This window comes from Dermochelys coriacea, chromosome 2 (genome assembly GCF_009764565.3).
Source record: "Dermochelys coriacea isolate rDerCor1 chromosome 2, rDerCor1.pri.v4, whole genome shotgun sequence".
Classification (NCBI taxonomy): Eukaryota; Metazoa; Chordata; order Testudines; family Dermochelyidae; genus Dermochelys; species Dermochelys coriacea.
Window position 1 is genome coordinate 148,869,158 of NC_050069.1, and position 25,439 is coordinate 148,894,596.

Below are 25,439 nucleotides of genomic sequence, written 5' to 3' on the forward strand. Positions count from 1 at the left end.
GCGTCCCAAACATCCTTTGTTTGAGTCTGACTTCACACTAATATTTTCTCCAATTCCTGTCTCTTAGTAAAGAGAGACAGCTGTTCCCCTGTAGAGGAACGGAGCTGGTCTTTTGACTGCTGAGTAACTTTTCTCTCTTCCTCAAGAGCCTGCGGTATCTGGCTAAACTGATCCACCCTCCTTTTCAACTTACGTGCCAATGCGTTACATGCCACAAACATACATTAAATCAGTATCCCTTTCAATTCTCTAGACTTCCTTCCCTTTCTTTTGCCTGCTTCAACCTCAGACACCTGACAACATCCCATGGGTTGGGATGCTAAAAAATTGCTTGACTGTCTTTCAACTACATCAAAGTCTCCTTCATAACTCCTAACATACCTTTTTACAAAAGTCTCTAACACCTTGTTGAGGGCGACCATGACTTGGTCTCCAGAAGTCTTGGCCGACTCCCCTCCCTATTCTCTAGCTAATAAGCTTTATCTCACTTGCTGAATTCAAAGTCTGCACAATAATTAGCACATAATGTGGACATGTCCCTTCCAAAATGGTTAACCTCTTACCTAGTTAACTAGTTACAACATTTACTCTACTTTCAACAGTCCCAAAGGCTAAACTGGCTCCATGCTTAGTAGAAGGTACGCAAGTTCAGAATTAACCTGTAGAAGGATGGGGATTACTTCCCTCTCTTCCCTTGTTGGTTACCGTGAGGTAGCAGCTCCAGAGGCATTTACTCTGCTTGGGCCCACCAGGCACTGTGGTAGCTAGAGGTAAGCTGGCACAGTCTTTCCACAATGTATGGCTCAGGGCTGCAGTCTGGAGGAGCTGTGGGACTTTTGTTAAACTCTGCCAGACTACTCACACATCTGGACAGGTGCCAGACTACTGTGGCCTACTGGCAGCTAAAATAAAATCAGCTCCCTTGCCATCTCAAAGTGCGGGTCACCAGGCCCTGATGCTACTGCTTATTCAACTTTAGGTACCTTTACTTAGTTTCACAACTCAACTCAACTTAAAAAGCCACTTTAACACATGTATAAAACTTCAAAACGCATAAAATTTGTCCCTCTCTTACTGATTATATTCATTTTAAAAATGTCCACTTAGTCACTGATTAAAATTCAAGGGTTTTAAAAGGTTCTAGTCTCAGAATCAGGCACAACAGAATTAAGCTCAATATCTGGTTGGGAACCCTGACGTACACAGCAGCAATACTCATACTGAGGGCAGAGCAAAATTTAAATACATTTAGTAGCATAATTAGTAAAAACACAAATGCTTCAACCCAAATGGAGGCATAGTTATAGTACAGTATGAATGGTGTCCTGTACCATCCCTTATATATAGTCACAGTCCTCTCATGGAGACCTAGAAGTGGGAGACAGATTGTGTTCCATGATGGTCCAACCCTGCCTCCGACATGTCAAACAAGTCTGATGGTCAAGAATTAAAATCTTATGTGGTGGTTTGGCCTGTTATAGAGTCTTGTGACTGTCCTGAATATTCATATAAACACCTGGCCTCCTTTGTCCATAACTGACTGACTCACTCTAATAACGTTGGGGTGTCCTTATTCTATAGGTTAGTATATTAATGATCTCAACTCATCACATATGTCAATGTGTTGCCACGGCAAATTTGCAGTTACATACCTGCTGATGTTCCTATCCTAAAATGTCCAAAAGCTGGTGTCAGTTCATATTCCTGCAGTTACCTGGTATCACTTTATATAAAAATACCCATACCATAATATTTCCAGTTCCCCAGTAACTCAGGGTCACTGTTGGGTAACTCACTTATGCTAAAACTCATAGACCTCAAAGCCTTATGCTAACTGCTCAGGCTAGATTACAGGATATAGGCCTAGAGGTTTCTTGTGTTACAGATACATAAAACACCTTTAAGCTAGCTCTGTGGGCTACAGATCTTTTCTCAGTGCTAGAAGCAGAGCACTCGAAGTTTCTCATTCAGTCTGGTGTCAGTTTGCCCCACCGGAGGAAATTCTGATCTGCCACGCTCTAATCTATGCATTACTTATGAGGAACTAGAATGGATTCACTCAGTGTCTGCCAAGTGCACGGCAACTAGAAAAGTCTTGTAGGACAGAGTCCACTCATGCAGCTGCAGGAGTTTCTCACACAGGGGTATGACTGCTACCTCCCTGCTTATAAAACATGGTGGCCTAATTGTCCTTTGACTCAAGACTTTTTGGAGACCTGGTATCTTAAAATGCCTCAGCATGTACAGGACAGCCTCATCTCCAGAACTACTATGTGCAGCAGCTACTCCTGGAAAGACCATGCACCCTGGGATGTGAAAACTTTGTGTGATCTCATCCAGACCAGACACATCCATAGTCGCCACAATATAGACCACAAGTTTTTTGAACATCCAATCCTAGTGGTAGATTGTCCCCGATTGCTATCAGACCTGAGAAACCTTGAGACTTATTAGGATGCAACACAAAATCTCTGATACTTGATTCCATTTGAATCTCAAAAGGTCCACTGAAAGCATCCCATTTGGAAATGTATCATGGGAACAATGAAGTCAGCCCTGTTACGGCCAGCAGTCACAACATTCATAGCATGGCCTAAGCCGGGGTGGGCAAACTATGGCCCGCAGGCCAGATTCGGCCCCTCAGGGCTTTGGATCCAGCCTGCGGGACTGCCCCCCGTGGTGCCACAGGCCTCACGCCGCTCTCAGAAGTGGCTGGCACCACATCCCTGGGGCCCCGGGTGGGGGGGCAGAGGGCTCCGTGCATTGCCCTTGCCTCCAGCACCGCCCCCACAGCTCCCATTGGACGGGAACGGGGAACTGCAGCTAATGGGAGCTTCAGGGGAGGTACATGGAGGCATGGCAAAGACAGTGCGCAGAGCCCTGTGCAACCCCGGAGTTGCTTTAGGTAAGCGGCGCCAAGCTAGAGCCCAAACCCCACCTGCACCCCACCCAACACTCTGCCTGCACCTCACACTCCTCCTGCACCCCACCCCCCTGCCCTGAGCCCCCTGCCACACCCCGCACCCCACCCCCCTGCCCTGAGCCCCCTGCCACAACCCGCAGCCCTCCTGCACCCCAACCCCCTGCCCTGAGCTCCCTCCTGCAGTCCACACGCCTCCTGCGCCCCTACCCTGAGTCCCCTCCTGCACCCGAACCCCCTTCCCTGAGCCCCCTCCCAAACCCCACACTCCCTCCTGCACCCCAACCCCCTGCCCCGGCCTTGCATACAATTTCCCCACCCAGATGTGGCCCTCGGCCCAAAAAGTTTGCCTACCCCTGTCACCTGCTGTCTCTTGTTTATTCTTTTTGTCAGAATGGAGATATCTTGGATTCTGTGCCAGGGCAGGAAAGATTACAGTTTTGAGTACAAAGCTCTACTAGACATACCTAATGTCTAACAGGAATAAATTAGGACTTTGGGAAGTTTATTATGAAACCTAAGGATTTCAGCACCTTGATGGTGACATAATTGATCCTTTTAATCTCTCCCAAACCCTGCCCATCAATCATCTGAGTAAGGAAATTTGGATTTACAGCTTTGACAAGTAAGATATGAGTGCTTCCTAGTACTTCATGAAAACAAAGCATTAGACAAAAAGGGGAAAAAAAAAAAACACTGACTGAAAAAAAGTCAGTCCACACTGACTTTCTCAAAAAAAAAAAAAAAAAAAAATTGTGCTGGCTCCCAAAATTATTGTCTTGATTTTTAATTTTTTTCTGCACACTAGTTTAGTTCCCCAATATCTAAGATTGGCCAGTGCCCTTCTGCCTTTTTGACTATCAGGAAATAACTAGATTAAGGCCCCTTATTTCTTTTGCACAATGTCATAGGCCTAATGGCTGTCTTTACTAGGAGGGATTTATTTCCTGCAACATCACTTCCTCATATTGAGGTATGTAAGAGAATCGCAGGTCTGGGGAGAACTGGAGAGTTGTTTTTATTTTTAAAAAAGCTGAATGTATTGCCCAACTGAACAGTGCTCAGGACCTATGTTTCAGTGATGATTGGCGGGGGGGTCAGGGAATCACTGGGGCTAAAAGCCTCAAAAAGTCTGATCTTGAGATAGAGTTGGCAGGCTGTCCATATGCTCCACAACCTCTCCAAAGCACTTTGAATTTTAATGCTTGGAAAAATGGAGCTTAAGAGCTTTTGCCTTATGTTAGTGGTGATGAGGCCAAGTGTCCTGACAATGGGGGCACTGAGCTCCCTTGAAGTTAATCATAGATACGAAGGATGGCTTTCAAAGAGAGAGCTTTTCCCCCTCTCCCCTTCAGAGGAAAGCCATGAGGGATGAGAGAGACTTGAAATAATGTAATAAGGCTTTAGCATATTTTGAATTTTGTTATGCTTCTATCTTCTCCCAGTCAAGCTCTCCTTGCTATATGGAAGCTCCTTGAGCTTCTTCTGGATCTATAATCCACATGCCTACAGCCAAGACCACCCCTGTGGAATTCCATCCCTGAAGTAGCAGCCCCTGCCACACTGACATCAAAGGCCATTCAAACTTGATACTAGGCCACATCTATACCCTTCATAAGATTCTTGAGTTTTCCTGTTTGTTTCTCCCTAGGGAAAGGAATTAACCCAGGGAAGACCTTCACAGTTTACATGTGTAAGCCTAGTAATCCACAGTTCTGAGGCTGCAACTGCACACTGATAAACCGTCTTTGAAATGGATTTCAGTTTTGCAGGTCTAAAATCTGAGGTGCACAGCGCTGAGCATAGCCCTATAGTTATAACCATCACAAACCACTGGCTCTGTCTTCTTTGCAGAGGCTACATCTTATCCAAAGTACTTGAGTTCAGTACCACCAACTTTGAATAGAGGAAATACAAAACAAGGACTTTGAGGATGTAACTGTGCTGGGTGCTCTGGAATTAAGGCTGCCTCACTGGACTTTGCAAGGGGAGGGTCTGACGTTATCGGGGTAAATATGACCATGTAGATCATTGCTGTTACCACTGGTAAATAATTGCAACAAATCTTGTATAAATTATGTCAAGTAAGCTTTCTGTGGAAAGATTATGATTTGCTGAATATGATTATGCTATTTGTATGCATGTATCATTTTTGTATTTGAAATTATGAGCATTGGCTATATACCTGTATTTCAAATATGTTTGCTCCTGGGGTAATGCCCACAAAGTATTTAGCCTGCACATCTTGATGGGATTATTCAAATTAAGTGGCTCATTAAGGAACACTTAACTCACAATGGACCATGGAAGATGCCTATCTACACTTAATGGACTTTCTTACTATGACTAAGCAAAATCATGCACAGACACATCACTTGCCCTTGTGACTCCAAATACAATCTTGCTACCTGTAATTTTCCACTAGCTGTGCTGAGGGCTTTGTTTGAAACAATGGCTTTCCCTCCACATGGCAGAAGCTATAAAAGGCCCAAGAAACACGTCCATTTTGCCTCTTTCCTTCTTAAGCCTCTGGACTATGAACTTATACTAACGGGAGCATTCTAACCAAAGGACTGAGGACCTGCCAGTGATTTGGAACCAACCAGAGACTTGACTTAAGCCAGCAGTTTATTCCATCACTGCTAAAAGCCTGATCCAAGAACTTTGTAATTATTGTATGTATTCGATTCCTTTAGCCAATTTTAATTCTCACCTGTCTTTCTTTTTTTCTATAAACAAATCTTTAGATGTTAGATACTAAAGGATTGGCAACAGCATGATTAATGGGTAAGTTCTGAGTTGTATATTGACCTGGATGTGTGGCTGGTCCTTTGGGATCAGAAGAATCTTATGTGATGAAATTGGAACCACCCATCTTTAAGTCTAGTGTTTTTGGTAGTGATACAAGGACCGGAATACCTAAGGGAACCGCTTTTCTGACTTCTTGTTAGCTGGTGTGGTGAAACAGAAGTTTACTTTTGTTGCTTGTTTGGTATATCTTATGGGAGAATAACCACCAGTTTTGGAGTGTGTCTGCCCCATTTCTCAGCCGTTTGTCCTGAATCTGGTATTCTGAGTTGTGACCCTAAAAGCATGGTTACAGTGGCGTAGTCAGCAGGATCCACAGAACCAGGTCAATTAAGCTTTGGATCAGAACCCCACACTTCTGAAATTTGATATTGAGAGTTTAAAAGGTTAAAAATCAGTGACCATAAGCCAGATGGCATCAGCAGAAGCAATCAAACTGCAAGCTGAGAGAGCCTGTTTCTTGAACATGAAGACTGACAGAACTTAGAATGCAAGAGAAGCAAGCCTTGGCCCATCTGGAAAAAGAAGCTGCAGAGAGCCAAGCAAGCTGAAGAGAGAGGCAAAGAAGCTTACTGGAGGTAAATGGAATGGCTAGCTGCGAAGGAGAGGGCTCACCAGATGCAAAAAAAACTAAGACTTAAGCTCCAAATCAAAAAAGCAATGGAAAAACAGCAGAAACTGTATCCTCTTGGAAGTCCAGTTTATAACAATGCTGGTATGTTGTACGAGTTGTCTGTTATAACCAGTTATGCTATGACCAGGGAGACAGTGTCTCTAACCTTGGGAAGTTGGAAAATAGATATTTGTCTGTACAAAAAAGCAGTTTATATGTAAATGAAGTTTCTGAATGTCTGTCTACAATCTCAGAAGTGAATCTGGAATTAGATGAAGCACAGAGAGAACTCATTGATCAGGTAAATGTTTCTTTAGAGCAGATTAAAGTTGATGATCAGGTTAAAGCCCGAACTGAGGAAGAAAAGGGTAGATTTTTTTGTGGGTGAAGGATTGTTGGCAATTGAAGTTTGTGAATGTAAGCCTGAACAAGGTAGAAGTAATTTATTTAAAGTAGCTCAGTGTAATGAGACTATCTGTTGGAAGTGGCAACTTGACTGTTAAGGAAGCTGTCTCACTTTCCAAGTATATGTCTGAAATCAGCCATGGGTGCTGGGACAAGGGAAAGGATGTCTCCAATTGCTTGTCTATTGAGAACAGCAGCACGCCTGCTGAGGAAAAGCTTTTCTGCAATTCTTTGTCTGTGAAGCAGACAGAAGTTTGTCAGCCTCTGATGGCTGAAAATTTATCAGTTGCCTCAGAGTTGGTTCTCGATTTAACTAAAGCCCAGGAAGGAAATGTTCCTACGTTTGTGTCTGCTAGGGAGAATGACACTGTAACTAGGTCGCATCCAATTAATGTCATAACAAAGTCCCAGGAACCAAGTGATTCTGGTGCTTCTATTTTGATGGTTGTAGTATGTTGCTGAGTAAAGATATGACAACTCTGTTTAATCAGGCTGATATCATGGCCAGGGCACATGGAGAGCACAAAGATAATTTGACTGTGTTACTCACTGACAATATGGAAGCTTGTGACAAGAAGGGAATGGTCCCTATGCTTCTGTGTATTGAGCCTGGTAACCTGCATGTTGCCAAGGAGGGAAGCTGTAAAGGGAAAGAGAGTGCATCTAACTTTTTAACTATGGAGTCTTGTAGTTTGCCTGAAAGAGGGTTGTGTAAAAATCTTCCTAATGGGCCAGAGATGTTTCTGGGTGTAAAACTCAGAAGGAGTCGCTTGCATCTCAGCACATCAATGCTTCTGTGGAGCAAGATGAAGGTGAATTGTTGCTAAAAGAAGCTCCTAAGGAGAAGACTCATCATGGTAGTTTTTGCAAGTAGTTTGCTGTAACTGAGGGGTGTGGAAGTGAATTGAGGTAAATCAGGATAAATTTCTGTCTGTAGAAGGCAACAGTTTATTTGTTGAGAAATTTGTTTCAGTTCCTAACTGCCAGAGTCTTTCAGATGTATAAGAGCTCACTGAATTTGCTTTGGAAAAGTCTAGTGTGGATAGCTTAAAAGGAGGCTTAATTAACTGATATTGGAATTGAACAGTTTATGTCTCGGGTTCAAAAGAAAGGCTGGATTCCTGGCTTTACACAGCAGAGCAGCCTTGCGAATAAACCAATAGATGCTTTGGATATGTCATGTGATTTCTTAGTAAGCTCTGAGCAGGGCCGACTCCAGCTTTTTTGCCACCTCAAGTGGCAAAGAAAAAAAAAAACACCCAATTGAGCTGCTGCTGAAATGCCGCGGAAGAGGAAGGGAGGGAATGAAGGTCTCGCCGCCGAATTGCCGCCGAAGCCAGGACGTGCCGTCCCAATAACGGACGGAGTGCCGCCCCTTTCTATTGGCCGCCCCAGGCACCTACTTCCTTCACTGGTGCCTGGAGCCAGCCCTGGTTCTGAAGCATCTAATGCCTTGTGGGTGCAGGAATTTATAGCTGAAAAGCAGAACTGTAACTCTGACATGATGATAGAAAATGGTTGTCTCTCTAAGGCATGGTGTCTATGCAAACTACATAGCTGACAAAGGAGGAACAAAGTTGCCCGTAACTGTTAGCAGAGAGGACACACCTAGCCAGCCAATGGACCTGTTAAGCAAGAGAGCTCAGAATTTGACCCTACAGGACAGGGAGGAAGGGAAAAACTTAATCCTGCAAATTGAAGCCACAGATTAACCCTAAAGTGCCAAAACCCCCAGGGTATTGAGCCAAAGGCATGGCATGACAAAAATGCTTGTAAATGTACACTTGTAATGGATTTGATGTTAATATTAATGCTAATGTTAACTCTTGTGACTAATGTGTTGCTGATACCAAAAACTGTAAAAATGTGCAATGTGCATGAGCTTTTGGAAAAACCCTTGAACATGCTGGGAGTAATGCATAATAACTCACTATGTGCTAGAAGCCTTTATGGTTATACAGTTTCATTACATGACAACACACTTTATGTTAAAAGGCCTTGTGATACTGATATTTTACAGTTAATGCCTATAACTAGTCTTGAAACTGTACACAGAAGAAAGGACATTACACACCCAATATTCTGTATGAAAAGGGAAATTGAGGCACACTACCATGTTGCTTTCATGGATTAATGCCAAAATTCCTACACTATGAAGAATATTAATATCTACACATTTATTTGATGTTATTGGGTTCCAAACATTTGCCAGAACTTGTATGAATAAATTAGCTATTTTCGATAGCTCATGGCAAGATCACATGAGACATGCAGAAATTATGCTGCAAGAGGAGATCCAATCCATTATTGGTCTAACCAAGTTTTACCTTGGGTTTGTAAAGGGATTAAATAATATTACTTGCATAATGAACCTTACAAAGAAAAAGCCTGTTTTGACCAAACTATGATTTTGATAAACCATTTCTGTTATACACTGATACTTCTAATATTGGGTGAGAAGCTGTAGTAACACAGGACCAAGAATGGGAAGTTCCTATGACGCATTCAACTGTGTCTGGGACACCCCTTCCTGCATCAATTTTGTGTTGGGGATGTGACATTATCTGATTAAATACGACCATATAGATCATTGTTGCTAACACTGTTATATAATTGCAACAAATCCTGTACATATTATGTCAACTAAGGTGTCTATGGAAAGGTTATGATTTGCTGAATATGATTATGCTATTTGTATGCATGTATCATTTTTGTATTTGAAGTTATGAGCATTGGCTGTATATCTTTATTTCAAATATGTTTGCTCCTGCAGGAATGCCCCCTTCTTGAAGGGACTATTCAAATTAAGTGTTCATAGTGGATATAAAAATCAAGGACTTTGAGGGTGACTGTGCTGGGTGCTCTGGAATTAAGGCTGCCTCATGGGACTTTACAAGGGGAGGGCCCCAAGTCTGCACATGTGCCACTGGTCTTGGCACTCAAGTCTGAGCTGACAAACATATGCTTAAAAGATCCTTCCTTCATTGCAATCTTGACCAGCCTTGTGAGGAACTTATGAGAATCTCTGTGGTGTGTTTCAATCAGGGAATGGAGATGCGTACCATGCAGGGAGGTATCTCTTGATGTATATTGCAACCATGCACATCATGAGGCTCCCAGCCAGAGAACACAATGGGTATAGCCATCCCTTCTTGGAATTGGTTCTGTCAAAGTGATAATTTTTGAAGCCGAACACCTTGTTTCTTTCCTTCTTGGAAAACATCATGTTGGAAAAGAAAAAAATAGAAAACCCTTCTAATTAAAGAATGCACCAAAGCAGCAACAGTGAAACCTAAAGATGCTGAGGAGGTACAGGAGTGAGGAGACACTGATGTGCCAAGCTGAAAGTACTGAAGATTCAAGATATCAAGTATACAAGATGCAGGCAAAAAGAGACCAAAGCCACAGCATACCAAAGGAGCAGTGCCAAGTGCTGAAACAGCAGTGCTAAAGTGCCACAGCAAAGGTAATGAATCAGTGTACTGGAAGCAAAGCTGCTGGAGTGCCAAACATTAAGCAAGGGGAGTGAAGTGCAGATGCACTGAAACAAGTGGCATGGAAGAACCTACTTGAGCCCTGAATGAATCAACTTAGGCAAAACAAGATGCTGACTAGAAAGGTTAAGACAGAAAAAGATACCACCTAGCTCATCACAAAGATGACCATGAAGCAGGGCACTCCTCTACTGCCTGCAGCCAAGAAAGAACTGGTATAGTATGTCCAAACAATGGTGATATAGTCTAAGGCAGGGAGATGTAATGTAGAGGCCTGGATCAAGCTTTATCCTGCTATTGTTGCCCTCAGTAGGAAAGAAATCTGACTTGTGGGAGCTGGATCTGTTTTGTGCTAGATAACACAAACCTAAGAGTAAGAACACCGTACAAACGGTGAATGTCATCAACTTCTCTCTCATCTTAAAGTACCATTTCAGCAGTGGTTTGGAGCTTCCAACCAATTATCACCAACTTTCTGATCGGCAACTAAGGACTTGTCTACATAGTGGGGTTATGTGCTCTATAGGGGTGTGATTTCCAAAGCACATTAATGTGCTGCACATTAACTGGTCTGTGTAGACCGTGCTGGTGTACACTGAAGGTTCTCTAGTATGCTTCAAAGTAGAATAAATAGTACCATGTTTAGGTGTACTAAGGAACCTTCAGTGCATACCAGCAAGGTCTACATGGACCAATTAATGCACAGCGCGTCAGTGTGCTTTGGAAATTACACCCCTGTAGAGTACATTACCCCACCACATACAGAAGCTCTGAGATTGGTGTCTGTTGGGACACAGCATGCTAGTAAAAGGCAGCTGGGCTTCATACAGGAGGAAGGAGAACTGGTCTAAAAGGGTCAAGGAACCTTAAAAAAAGAGCAAAGAAGGATTACAAAAATAAATTTAAAAACATTCAGAGTAGTAGGGAAAAGGAGTTGCTAACATTTCCCCTACTGTTATCTCTTATCCTTTTGCTGGGAAATATTTTCCATTTCCCCCCTCCAAACTAAAGGCACATTTTCTTTTTCAAATAAGGCATTTTAATGAATGAGCAAGGATTTCGAATATATAAGCTATTTCAGGATGTGTATTAGTAGCCTACTTGTGCATTTCTCAGATGGATGAAGGCACTTGGCATTTAGTTTTGGTGCTAACTTGGGCTTATATCTATATGCATACTGTTGTGTATTATTGCTATGGAAGGAAATGGTGACTTTATCATTTACAATATCAGGAAGGGCATCGTTCTCTATTGTACTGAACTATGTCACAATACCTCTTTCTAAAACCTGCAACGCTTTGATTGCAGCTAAAGCAGACAATGCTGCAAAGCATCAAGTTAACAAGAGAGTGGTTTAAGTTAAAAAAAAAAAAAAAGAAAGAAATGGACAACGAGCCCCCAGTTCACATTATTTCCTCTGTATGCTGCATCAAGTGGCTGAATAGTAATCTCTTTCTTATCTTCTAAAAAGAAAAGGAGTACTTGTGGCACCTTAGAGACTAACAAATTTATTAGAGCATAAGCTTCATCGGATGAAGTGAGCTGTAGCTCACGAAAGCTTATGCTCTAATAAATTTGTTAGTCTCTAAGGTGCCACAAGTACTCCTTTTCTTTTTGCGAATACAGACTAACACGGCTGCTACTCTGAAACCTTTCTTATCTTCTGAAACACTTTGCTCTTTAAGAATGTACAGTACATGACTCCTTACATGAGTCAACATATGACACTAGAAGAGCTGTTGTAATTAATCTAGACTTTAAAAGTAGATACTCAATTACACAGAGAACAGGATCAAAAAGATAGAAATGTCATGCAAAATACTTACAATGATATAGCAAAGTCTATAATATACTTTTACTCTGATCATCTTTTTTATTCCTTAGCCACTCATGTTCATAATTAGTGATGAATGCAAGACTTGCAAAATTGAACAAGAGTAACAACTCTAAGGGTTCATCTTTAATTAACTTAAGTGCTAGATAGCTACATCTCTTGCTGAACGGTGTGGGGTTTTGATTTGTTTTTTGCAAAATTTGTATTTCACTTGAAGAACTGATATAAGCAATGCCATCAAAAGAACTCTTTTGCCAGTATTAGCTGCATCTGCATTACCAGTGATTGCTGGCACAGCTATACCAGCAAATATTTTCTAGTGTAGACCTGGTCTTTGGGTAACAGAGGACAAATATTAACCCCCCCACCCAGTTTCTCCTATCCCCCCCCCCCAAATTTTTTTTTAAAAAAGCCTGTTGAATTTCACTACTTCTGCCCCTGGCAAATGCAAAGAAATCACAAATAGTAAAATAAATATATATGGGTTATTTCTTTATCACAGTCTCCTGTGCAAAGTCAAGTATACCCCAGTGTGGACAAGTATCTCTCTTAGAAACTAAGATAGTTACAACTGGACAACTCACACATATGGTGTAAGCTGCTAATTGCCATCCTCATAAATACGAGTGACTATTCAAGAAGCTAATGCATCTTGGCTCTGGTTGATAAGATCACAATGTGACAGAGCTAGCTAAAGACAATACTATATCAAATGAAGTATTAAGTTATCCTTTTTAATTAGAATGCAACGGAGAAAGTCACATCAACACTGAAAATATGTACCACATATTTGGTACACAAATAGACTAATGTGAATTTATTTTTAAACCCCTATATCGTTATTAGTGGATCTGACATTAAAGATTTATCTAATTCTTAATATATAATGCATTCTCCTAGGACCTCAGAAGGTGAGCAATGATCCAGTCAGATATGTTATTTCCCCTGAAAGACTCCCAACAGTGATCCAGACTCTGCCAGCCCCTTCTCAGCTCAAGTCTATCTCCGCCTACCCACTCCTGTCCCCACTCTCTTCCAGATCTTGTGCTAGTGTCGTCTATGCTGGTGGCTCCCGTGACTTACAGGAGTTGGGGGAGGGGGAAGAGAGAGACTGGCAAACAAAGGCATCTCAGGGAATAGCATTCCTGTGAACCACAAGAAGCACAACATCCTGGTGGCAGGGTTCAGGATGAAGGGGGCAGTAGTGATCTAAACAATGAGATGAGGGAGAAAGGTGTATTCCTGTAAATCAAACATAAAATTTCACCCCAAAACGCAAGTGTTTCAGAAAATGTTAATCATGTGAAAAAAGAGGTTACAACAGAAACACATTTTAATAAGGCATAAGCACAATGGGTAAGAGGTAAGTTTGGAGGTTTCAACATAATGGCCCCCAGTCATCCAATGCAACATGCTAATGCGGACCCCTGTAGAGATGCACCAAAAAGTGGGTCTCAGCTCATGCAGAGGAAAGCATGCTACAATCATATGATGGGACTAGTGCCTAAATCTGTATTTAATTACTTCTGAGGTGCTTGATCTCTGAAACTAAGCAATGTATTAATGCTTTTTTTTAAAAGCGTAAATGTGAATAAGAAGAATATATAGAATAAAATTCAGTCTAATCAAATTGATTTTTTTAAATGGTTCTGTATTTTCTACATATTGTAAGAAGAACGTTGTAAGAAGTTGCTACTTGCCTTAAATGCCAACTGAATTGTTTCTGAAGTTTTGGATGGCCTACATACTACAGATAGAGCAGTCACATATTCCCGTAGATCAATTACACCATCTTCATTCTGTAAATAAAATAAAAGAAATCATCAGAATTCTGTCATCTGCCTCAGAACGCTAAAAACATTTAATAGCTATTAAAGGAATGTTAAAAATTATTAAATATACCACACATAAACCCACATGAAGATATTCTGAAAAATGTTTGTAAAATTTAGAGATTGAGATTTTCAAAGATGACGAAAGGAGTTAGATGCCCAATTCCCACTGAATGCCATTGAAAAAGGGGGGCTTAACGCCCCTGGTTTTTTAAAAAATACCAATCAGAGTAATTCTATGCCAAAATTTGCATATCTAACTTGGAGTGGAGTGGACTGGACTGAAGAATGAAATGTACCATAGAAAGGAAAATATATACTGATCATATCTTTTCTAACTAACAACATGAAGTTCAAATTACTATGATGCAAATTCAGTCAAAAAAAGTTAGTTTTAACAGTGAAAATATTTTATTTTATTTTCTACCATGGTATCGAGAATGGTCATTTTCCTAATACCTTGCTTGGAAATTATGGATGTCAATCATAGGGTTTGGTACTGTTTTGAAAAGTTACTCTACAAAAGTTCTCATTTGTATGGCCAAAAATGTCCTTATGGATCTGATGGAATACATCACTATTTCTTCCAATGGACAAATATACCTTGTTTGGAAGGATAATTAGACAAGTTTAGATTTTAAAACCTTGTCATCTTTGTAATGGAGATGGTACGTAATGCAGAGTCGATGTGTTGCGTTAAAACCTGGTTATAACATCCTGGAAAAACATGTAGGTACTGTCAAATGCAATCCATTCCTGGCATCCAAATGGAATGTCACTCTCAGTAGATTATGCAAATCTTCATAATATGACTGTCCCTCTCCTTTGTTACATTCTCTGACCAGCAGTGAAATAGAATAATAGAATATCAGGGTTGGAAGGGACCTCAGGAGGTCATCTAGTCCAACCCCCTGCTCAAAGCAGGACCAATCTCCATTTTTTTCCCCAGATCCCTAAATGGCCCCTGAAGAATTGAATTCACAGCCCTGGGTTTAGCAGGCCAATGCTCAAACCACTGAGCTATCCCTCCCCCAAATAGCTGACCTTTAAATCATTATCACTGGGCGTATGACTTAACAGGTCAGAGAGATGGAGCAGTGTATACCTCAACTTTTCAATAGTTCCAAGAAAACCAAATTATTCATCCACAAGGCCAATGTACTGATGAACAAGCAGACATTGTAATCACTGACATCAATGTCTTGGCCCCGAACAACCCACCTTTCCTTACACTGACCTCAAATATCTCTATGGTTCATCAGTGAATTATGGCAGATGAAGCATGCAGTCAGATTCAAACCCTAGGATCATAAAACCTGATTTGAACCCATCTGCTGACAGCACAATGGGTTTAGTACAGGATTATGCCACTTTGCTAAAGGAAGTGAAAGTCCCTGGTGGTGAAGCACTAGAATGCATTACCTAGGGTGGTGGTGGAATCTCCTTCCTTTGAGGTTTTTAAAGGTCAGGCTTGACAAAGTACTGGCTGGGATGATTTAGTTGGGGATTGGTCCTGCTTTGAGCCGGGGGTTGGACTAGATGACGTGCCGAGGTCCCTTCCAACCCTGATATTCTATTCTATACCCTGTCCTCCGCCATTACAGCTGCAAAAATCAGCAAAATTATTTTGCATAATGAACTTGCAAGTCACTTGGCTTACATTAACCAAACATCAGACCGAAATACTGACCACGGCAAAGACCTCTCATCGCATTCGACAGAAAATTCAACAAATATAAGATGAACTTTTTGAAACAGAAAACTGTCAGATTAGAAAGCAATAACCATCCTGCCACCCAAATTTGGTCCCATTGCATATGATGAATTACAAAAAGCCCTGAAAAAAAATGTTGAGTCATCACTTGCAAAACAAAACTCCCACCCCTACTGATGAAAGCTAAACAGAACTGAGCTCAATTCTACTGAAATTATTAACACTTTCTTTAGAGAAAGCAAACCTGCCAGCCTTCCTGAAAAATGCAATAGCCTGCTTGAACCTCACCCACACTTGATGCTGGAACATGTCTGCACCTCCCTTCAGAATCACATCATATTAGGGTTGGACGAGACCTCAGGAGGTCATCTAGTCCAATTCCCTGCTCAAAGCAGGACCAACCCCAACTAAATCATCCCAGCCAGGGCTTTGTCAAGCTGGGCCTTAAAAACGTAAGGGTGGAGATTCCACCACCTCCCTAGGTAACCCGTTCCAGTGCTTCACCACCCTCCTAGTGAAATAGTGTTTCCTAATATTCAACCTAAACCTCCCCCACTGCAACTTGAGACAATTGCTTCTTGTTCTGTCATCTGCCACCACTGAGGACAGCCTAGCTCCATCCTCTTTGGAACCCTCCTTCAGGTAGTTGAAGGTTGCTATCAAATCCCCCCTCATTCTTCTCTTCTGCAGACTAAATAACCCCAGTTCCCTCAGCCTCTCCTCATAAGTCATGTGCCCCAACCCCCTAATCATTTTTGTTGCCCTTTGCTGGACTCTCTCCAATTTGTCCACATTCCTTCTGTACCGGGGGGACCAAAAGTGGACAAAAAATACTCCAGGTGTGGCCTCACCAGTGCAGAATAGAAGGGAATAATCACTCCCCTTGATCTGCTGACAATGCTCCTACTAACACAACCCAATATGCGGCCTTCTTGGCAACAAGGGCACACTGCTGACTCATATCCAGCTTCTCATCCATTGTAATCCCCAGGTCCTTTTCTGCAGAACTGCTGCTTAGCTATGGGATTCTTCTTTCCCAAGTGCAGAACTCTGCACTTGTCCTAGTTGAACCTCATCAGAGTTCTTTTGGACCAATCACCCAATTTGTCTCAGTCACTTTGGATCCAATCCCTACATTCCAGCGTATCTATCGCTCCCCCCATCTTAGTGCCATCTGCGAACTTGTTGAAGGTGCAATTAATCCCATCATCCAAATCGTTAATAAAGATGTTGAACAAAACCGGCCCCAGGACCGACCCCTAGGGCATTCTGCTCGATAGCGGCTGCCAACTAAACATTGAGCCATTGATCACTACCTGTTGAGCCCAACAATCTAGCCAGCTTTCTATCCACCTTATAGTCCATTCATCCAATCCATACTTTTTTAACTTGCTGGCAAGAGTACTGTGGGAGACAGTATTAAAAGCTTTGCTAAAGTCAAGATATATCACATCCAGCGCTTTCGCCTTATCCATAGAGCCAGTTATCTCATCATAGAAGGCAATCAGGTTGATCAGGCATGACTTGCCCTTGGTGAATCCATGTTGACTGCTCCTGATCACCTTCCTCTCCTCCAAGTGCTTCAAAATGGATTCCTTGAGGACCTGCTCCCTGATATTGCCAGGGACTATGGGGAGGCTGACCAGTCTGTAGTTCCTCGGGTTCTCTTTCTTCTCTTTTTAAAGTATGGGCATTATATTTGCCTTTTTCCAATCATCCGGGACCTCCCTGGATCGCCACAAATTTTCAAAGATAATGGTCAATGGCTCTGCAATCACATCAGTCAACTCCCTCAGTACCCTTGGCTGCATTAGATCTGGACCCATGGACTTGTGCACGTCCAGCTTTTCTAAGTAGTCTTTAACCTGCTCTTTCACCACTGAGGGCTGCTCACCTCCTCCCCATACTGTGTCACCCAGTGCAGCAGTCTGGGAGCTGTGAAGACTGAGGTAAAAAAAGCATTGAGTAAGCTTTTTCCACATCAGTAGTCACTATGTTGCCTCCCCAATTCATTAAGGGTCCCACACTTTCCCTGACCTTCTTCTTGTTGCTAACATACCTGTGGAAACTCTTCTTGTTACCCATCACATCCCTTGCTAGCTGTAACTCCAATTGTGCCTTGGCCTTCCTGATTACATCCTTGCATGCTCTAGCAATATTTTTATACTCCTCCCTAGTCATCTGTCCAAATTTCCATTTCTTGTAAGCTTCCCAAAACAAAATCATCAAGAAAGTACTAAAAACCAAGCTCCAGATAAAACAAAAATTCAATGGACATCTTCAGTCCTCCTTTGATTAGGCTTGGATATGGCATTGCCCTCAGCCCTTGTAGGTCTAATAGATTATCTCCTCATGGCAATGAGAACCCCCCTCTCAAATCTCAGTGGTCATAGAATCATAGGACTGGAAGAGACCTCAAGAGGTCTTCCGGTCCTGTCCTCTACACTCATGTTAGGACTAATTCTTATCTAGATGATCCCTGACAGGTGTTTGTCTAACCTGCTCTTAAAAACCTCCAATACTACTACTTGATAGTACTATTATACTACTTGACCTATGCAGCTTTTGTCATCTGATCACTTAGATATATTATATATGAGCAGATAAGTAACATTAGTATAAAACTCACGAGAACACGTTTATTGTCTTGAACTAGTCACGTTTCCCTCACACTGAAGAGATCACTCTGTATAACTGACCTGTCCTCTTAGTTCCAAATCCACCGATCTTAGTGTCATATGCAATGATTATATACTTTCGTCTAGATAACTGATAAAGATAGCATTGAGTCAAGAACATGCGAGACTTCCCCACTCCCGCCCCCCCCCCACACACTAGAAACACTCCCTAGATATAATATACTTGGGCTTGTATAAGGCATTTGACTTGGTACTGCACAACATTCTGATTAAAAAAAATCAGTGCTATACGATACAAATAAAGCACATATTTAATGGAATGAGAAATGGCTCAAAGGGGGTATTTCTAGTGAGATTCCACCTGAGGTCTGGACCGGATTAGCCAGTCATTGAGATATGGGAAAACATGAACCCTCTTTTTCCTGAGGAAAGCCGCTACTACTGCCATACATTTGTTGAAGACCTGTGCGGTGGCCAACCGGCCAAATGGGAGAGCCGCAAACTGGTAATGTGTCTGGTTCATGGCAAATCTTAGGAACCTTCTGTGGCCTTGGAAAATTGATATGTGGAAGTATGTGTCCTTTAGATAGAGGCCGGCATACTAATCCCCTGGATCCAGCAAAGTAATGATGGTGCCCAAGGAGACCATGCGGAACTTCAAGCTCTTGAGATAGTGGTTGAGATGATGCAGGTCTAGGTTCGGTCTGAGATCCCCTTTGGCCTTTGGAATTAAGAAGTAATGGGAATAAAATCCCTTTCCTCTTAGATAGTGTGCAACCTCTTCCACGGCTCCCACCCAAAGGAGGGACTGAACTTCTTGCTCCAACGGTTGTTTGTGAGAAAGATCCCTGAAGAAGGATGGGGAGGGGGTGTGGGAAGGCAGGGTGGATAAAAATTGAAGGATATAAACAAATTCTATTGCGTTTAGAACCCAACAGTCCAAGGGTAATGTGGGTCCAAGCACTGAGGAAGTGGGAGAGTCGTTTGGAAAACAAACAGGTAACTGATCCAGAACTGAGAGAATTGATATGTCATCCTCAAGAGTCTCATCCAAACCAGTGCTTCTAACAACCTGAGTGTTTAGGGGCAGAATGCATCAACCCTGAAGAGGAAATTGCTCTTCCTCATCCGCTGGTCCTGTCTGGCAGGTTGCGCAAAATAGTGTCCTGTCTGTTGAGGCCTGTAGTGTTTTTTGGACACTGCTGGTATATACAGACCCTGAGATTTTAGGGTCGCCTTGGAGTCCTTAAGTCCGTGGAGTTTAGCATCTGTTTGCTCTGAGAAGAGCAAGGGCCCTTCGAATGGGAGATACTGGAGGGTTTGCTGCACCTCTTAAGAAAACCCTGAAGACTGTAACCATGAGCTTCTGTGCATGGTAACAGCCAAGGCCATTGATCTGGTCCTAGAATCAGCGGCATTCAAGGCTGCCTGCAGGGATGCCCAGGCTACTGTCTTCCCTTCTTTGACTAGCGAAGAGAAATCCTGTCTGGCCTCTTGATGGAGGATGTCCTTAAATTTCTGCATTGCTTCTCACATATTAAAATCATAGCGACCTAGCAAAGCTTGCTGGTTCACTATTCGGAGTTGTAGCCCACCCACTGAATATGTTTTTTGGCCAAAAAAGTCTAGCTTTTGGGGGTCCTTTGCCTTGGGCATGGGGCCTGTTTGACCTTGATGGTCCCCCTCATTGGTGGCTGCCACTATTAGAGATCCTGGTTGAGGGTGTGAAAACAAAAATTCATACCCCTTGGCTGGTATGAAATATTTGCGCTCCGTCCTTTTTGCTATAGGAGGGAAGGAAGCGGGGGGTCTGCCAGAGCACTCTAACTGGGTCCATGATCACCTCATTAAGGGGTAAAGCCACTCTTGAGGGACCTGCTGCTGACAAAATATCCAGTAACCATGTGTCGTCTCTTTGACAACCTCAGCGTGGATAACCAAATTCAAGGCCATCTGCTTTAATAAGTCTTACGGCACGGTACTGGAAGTGTCCTACCTTCTGAGGCCACAGAATATGAATGCCTCAAAATGGTGCTTGACACAAGAGAAACCCCTACGGGTCCCAAAAAGGCCAGTCCTGGAGGCCAAATGTTCAGGGGCACCATAGCGCCCGAGGCCCAGCAGGGGACTAGTGCAAGCGGTCTTGATGATGAGGAGAGCAGAAACCCCACTTCAGAGTCTGATGAGGAAGACGAGCTGTGCTGGGGAGACCAAGGCAGTGCTGACCCTCTCGGTGCCAGCAAATGGCATTGCAGAGAGGTCCGAGCTGAGGCTACCATAGGAGATTTTTGCCTAGAGGGTGGCTGTGGTGCCACATGAAAGTTGGAGGATGGTTCTCTGCCACTCATTGCTACCAGCAGTGGCAAGTCCTAACTCTCCAGGGATCCTGGGACTGGGAGAGTAAGTAGGTTTCTAGCAGACACAAATGCCTCTGGGGTTGATGGTTCTGAGAACTGACCAGTCCGCTGTCCATTGGAAGATGGCATTTCCCATGCTGGAATTAGTGGAGCTTGTGAGAGGCACCAAGGCTGGCAGAGATGGCTGCTGAGGTCCTGGAGAAGGATAATGGCCTGACACAGGTCTCCCTCTATCCAAATCCCCTTGCCTGCTTCCTTTTGGCACCGGGGAACGACTCATCTGGTGCTTACAGTGCTTCTTCTCTTGCACTGGGAGGAGGATCGGTGCAGGGCTCTCAACTAGTGGAAGGAGTGCTCCACATCGAGGCGGAGATGCTTGGTGCCAAGTCCAAGCGCGGCTCTGATGCTGATCTTAGGGCTACCTCCATGAGGAGGACCTTCAGCCTCACCTCCTGGTCTTTCTTGGTGCAGGGTCTGAAGTCCCTGCAGATTTGGCAATTGTCTTTCTGATGAGCACTTGAGACAGCTAGAGTGCGTGTCGTTCCAGGGCATCAAATTGCCACAGGAAGCGCAGGGCTTGAAGCTCAGTATGCCACGGGAACAGACAATCCTCTCCAACAAAGGCCAGAGGTGTCCAAAACTCACTAACAACTAAAACTCCTAATAAACTACAACAACGATATACATGAGAAAAAAGAAAAATTACTAGGTGAGACTGCCTGAGCAAGAGGGAAATTCCAGCAATCACAGGTGGTAAGCAGGAACTGAAAGGGCATGGGGTCGGTGTGGCCTTTTATACCAGTGCTATGTGTGCACAGAACCAGAGGGTGCTGGAGCCAACCTGACAGATACCACTGAGGGAAAAACTTCCAACAACTGTGCTCAGGGATCACATACATTGGAATGGACATGTGCAAGCACTTGAAGAAATTGAAATCTGAGGAAGCTTTGTAATTTACTCTAAGATTGTGGTTCAGACAGACAATAATTTGGTTTCAGTATTAAAATATTAATACTGTATACTTATTCAGTGAACATTCTTTGGTCTTGCCAGAATAGCAGCATATGAAAAACTATGACATCATCTGGTAAGAATCTGAATTTGGTACCAAAGTGTTGCAGCTTGGGTATCTAAAGTTAGGTAATTTTCACCTGACTTACCCTGCTGATGAAGTGTGTGCTATTAGCTCCAACCCAGAAGGAGAGTTTGAGACTTTCTATGCAGAAAGAATTAGAAGACGACACATTTGGCCAGTACAGTTATTTGCTAGACTGCAGAAGAATGCTGGGATTCAGGTATCCTGGGTTCAATTTCACGTTCTGGAGATGTGCACTGTAGTGGTTATAGGCCCTTCTCTGTCCCTGCCTGCTTCTGCTTGTCCCATTTTTCTCTCTGACTCTATTGGTCCCTGTTCCCCTATGGTCCTATTTCCCCCTCATGCACCCCACCTACTTCTGTCTCTCTCCTCTACTCCTCACTCCTTGGGATCGAGGCTGCTCTCTCCTTCTCACTGTCTAGATACCAGCAGGAGATGCACTAATAGAAAAGGAGAGAGTCTTTTTGTTTTTATTTTTGTTGCCTAACACCACAGAGGCCCCCAGCAACCAGGAAGGGCAACTGCAAGTTCAGCCCCTGCAGGAAGCTCAGGTGCTCTGAAGGTACATTGGCAGTCTGGTTGCTTACAGAAGCTGTATGCAGATGGAAAGGGTTCAGGCAGACAGAATCTTCTGAGAATTTAGCTGTCAGCCTCAAACAAATACCTACTAAGCATGTGCGAATTATAATTTTCAGAGGCTTACAACTTGGCCAGATTTGGGTGGCATTTTATGAAAATGGCAAAAGGCACATCCCTGACACAAGGATGACCCCTTTTCCCCCACACCACATTTCAAGCTCTCTGCTTCAAAGCATTTTTAAAAAGATGTATTCTAGTTCAAAAGGAATTATTTTGGGGAAGTTCTATGGCCTGTATTGTGCAGGTCAGACAAGATGATCACAATTGTCCTTTATAGTCTTGGAATCTATAAATCTAGATTTTCACAATGAAAGTATTATAAGAATAAAACATGCCCAAAACATATTTTCCCCAACCTCATTATCTGAAATGGCTGAAGTGTTTTTGCTGAAGCTTCCCCCAATTTTTTTAAAATTAATTCAGCCAGAGACAGACATTCAGCATAGAAAATTCTAGCCCTAACACATTATGTTTAGTAAAATTATAAGCAACTGAAAAGAGGGTCTTATAGTGGAAAGCATCTAGTAGCATAAACTTAGGCATTGCTACCAGCACTGCCTACAATTATTTGTCTGATTTGCAAAAGGTGCTGAGTACTTGCAAGTGCCATTAAGGTCAAAGAGAACTCCAGATACTCAGGACACCTGAAAATTTAATCAATTTATCTAAGCAACTCAGTAGGAGTTTGGTGCCTTACTTTAGGCATTCATGTGTGAAAAGTCTGTTTTGAATTTCCATTTGCGTGGCATCCTATAACATAAAAACTGACGACTCCTTCATTGCACATGCACACACGCACCTCCCCACCTTGTTTCCATTAAGGAAGATTTCATATGGCCAAAATATTTCTGTATGATAATCAGCTACAGTATTAGAAATATATCTTATTGAATAATATTTTGTGCTCATTTTTTCTCTACACAAAGTTTTGTTTTTCATAATTGGTACTCCAAAACAAAACTGGTTTTGTCTGATTTCTGTACCATTAACTTTTCACTTAAGCCATGTTTTGTTTAGTTAACTGGATTAATTTAGATTTACTAGATAAGAAAAAAGCACAAGGATATCAAGACTGGGATTTTAAAAAGTGCTAAGCACAGGCTGTACTCTTCTCAGACTGAAGTCAATGAATGCATTTTTTAAAACCCCAATGGAAAGATACAAGGATGAATTTTTAATTTTCTAACACATTCTGGTATTTCTTACCTCAACAAAAAGAGCAAACATATTTTCTAATGTGTCAGAAATTGGGACTTCCAAGTATGCAGCAAACTCTTTAAGACTGACTCTTTTCTCTTTCATTTTCTTGGCACTTTCAGAATATCTATCAAGATCTTTTTCAAGCTTCTCTGGTTTCAGCCTACAACAAACAAACAACAAAAAGGAAAACATTTGACATTTTCAGACTACTTTAAAAGGAATATTGCAGACTACTTCTAAAATCACTAAATGTTCCTTGCATTGTGTAAAACAGTGAATGAGAGCACTCGCTTACTTATTCTGATTCAGAATTAACCAAAATTCCTGGGGCTCAATATTTAAGACTCCAAAGACAAATCACCCACTTAGTTTCCAACATAGCTCAAAAACCTAATATTCATTATTATTATTTTTATTAAGTGAAGCGTCTAAGAGCGCTAGTCATGGATCAGGACCCCACTCTGCTGATTCTTTACCCTTTCATGCAACTGTCAATTGCAGACTATTAGTAGAACAGTGACAAACAATTATTTCCATGCTTGCTAATGTTACTGAATGGGAAAGACCTGATGCATGTTGTTTAAAACCAAGTTTACTAAGAGTGAATTACACTCTTAATCCTGTTTGTCAGAGTCCTCACTTTTCACATCCTACCCTGCACATGCAGTTACTGACAGCATTATGGGGCCACCTAACAACAAGCAAGGAGACCAAAAGATCCATCAGTTGAGGCTAGTTAATAATCATGAGTTCACCCATTTCCTTTCCAATTACAGATCTAGACCTGGTCTACACATAAATTTTGTACGGGTATAACTGTTGTGGTTAGGGGTATGACTTTTTAATCAAAATAGTAATAAAGTTAAAGTGCTAATGATGAAAGCTGAAGGCTTACAAAATGTTATGCTTTGAATTGCATGAAGAATAAGTTCTGTGCCCTTCCACTATAACATCCAAAAAATCTCAACCAGCAGATTTGTTTTGAATGGTGGATAGCCAAGTTAACTCAGGACAATGTGGCCTTTCCAGTCAGAGGGCAAATCCTTATTTCCAAAAGGTAAATGAAATCAATACTATAGGGCAGTGTCTATGCCCTAGTTTGTTCCCCTTTCTGCTACTGAGACAGCACATAAAGAGAGCAGGAAACACACTGGGGATTCCCCCATGTTGGGGGCAATTATGGGTGGTTTACAGCTGGCACAGTCAGGTCACACAATTCCTTTCTTCCTTGCAGGCCCTAGTGTTGTGGCCTGGCTATCCCCAGTGGCTCAAGTCAGAGCAGCCCCCATCCTGGATTGGAGGAGACTATCAGAAAATCAGAATAGGCTATTGATGACCCCCTAACTCTCCCCCTTTCCTGGCTTGCCCATGATTGCTGCGAGAGGGAGAGAGGGTGATCCTTTGAACTCCTCAAGGCTCTGCCAGGGACTGTTGATCTCCTACTTAGCTCTCTGTGAGGCCTGCCACTCATTAGGGAAGCACACAAAGCAGACAGAGATATTCTCTCCTCCCTTCCTATAATGCAGTAATCAGCCAATGGAGGATCTGCACCAGGGAAGAGAGAACAGCCACTCAGAGTGCTCTAAGCTTAGACCAGAACTGTCCTGAGGCTGCAGCTGAAATTGAAAGAGGCAGTTGGGGAGACAGAGCCCCTAACCACTTCTCTACAGCTATATAGCTAATTCAAACACTTCAATTTAAAAATCACAGGATGCAACTTAGGAAGTACATTTCAATTCATAATCGAATACAAATTTCCTTCTTAGCACTATGATCTCTATGGCCACAATTGAGATCATCAAGAGCCATAAGTGGACCACAGGCTGGACACCACTAATCTAGAGAGTCTGGCTGTGATGCCTAATTTGAGATTCTTCTGTTGTGAGG

At 42.5% G+C, this 25,439-nt stretch overlaps 1 protein-coding gene across 4 annotated transcripts in view; it reads right to left on the reverse strand.

Annotated features, from left to right (window-relative positions):
- Positions 1–25,439, reverse strand: part of LPCAT1 (lysophosphatidylcholine acyltransferase 1) — a 175,611-nt gene that overhangs the window by 45,031 nt on the left and 105,141 nt on the right. For all 4 annotated transcript variants that reach the window (XM_038389224.2, XM_038389225.2, XM_043508503.1 and 1 more), the window contains exons 11-12: positions 23,559–23,712; positions 13,775–13,873 (exon numbers count right to left, since the gene is read on the reverse strand). In XM_038389224.2, the coding sequence (XP_038245152.1) occupies positions 13,775–13,873; positions 23,559–23,712 (253 nt within the window). The remainder of the gene's footprint in view (positions 1–13,774; positions 13,874–23,558; positions 23,713–25,439) is intronic.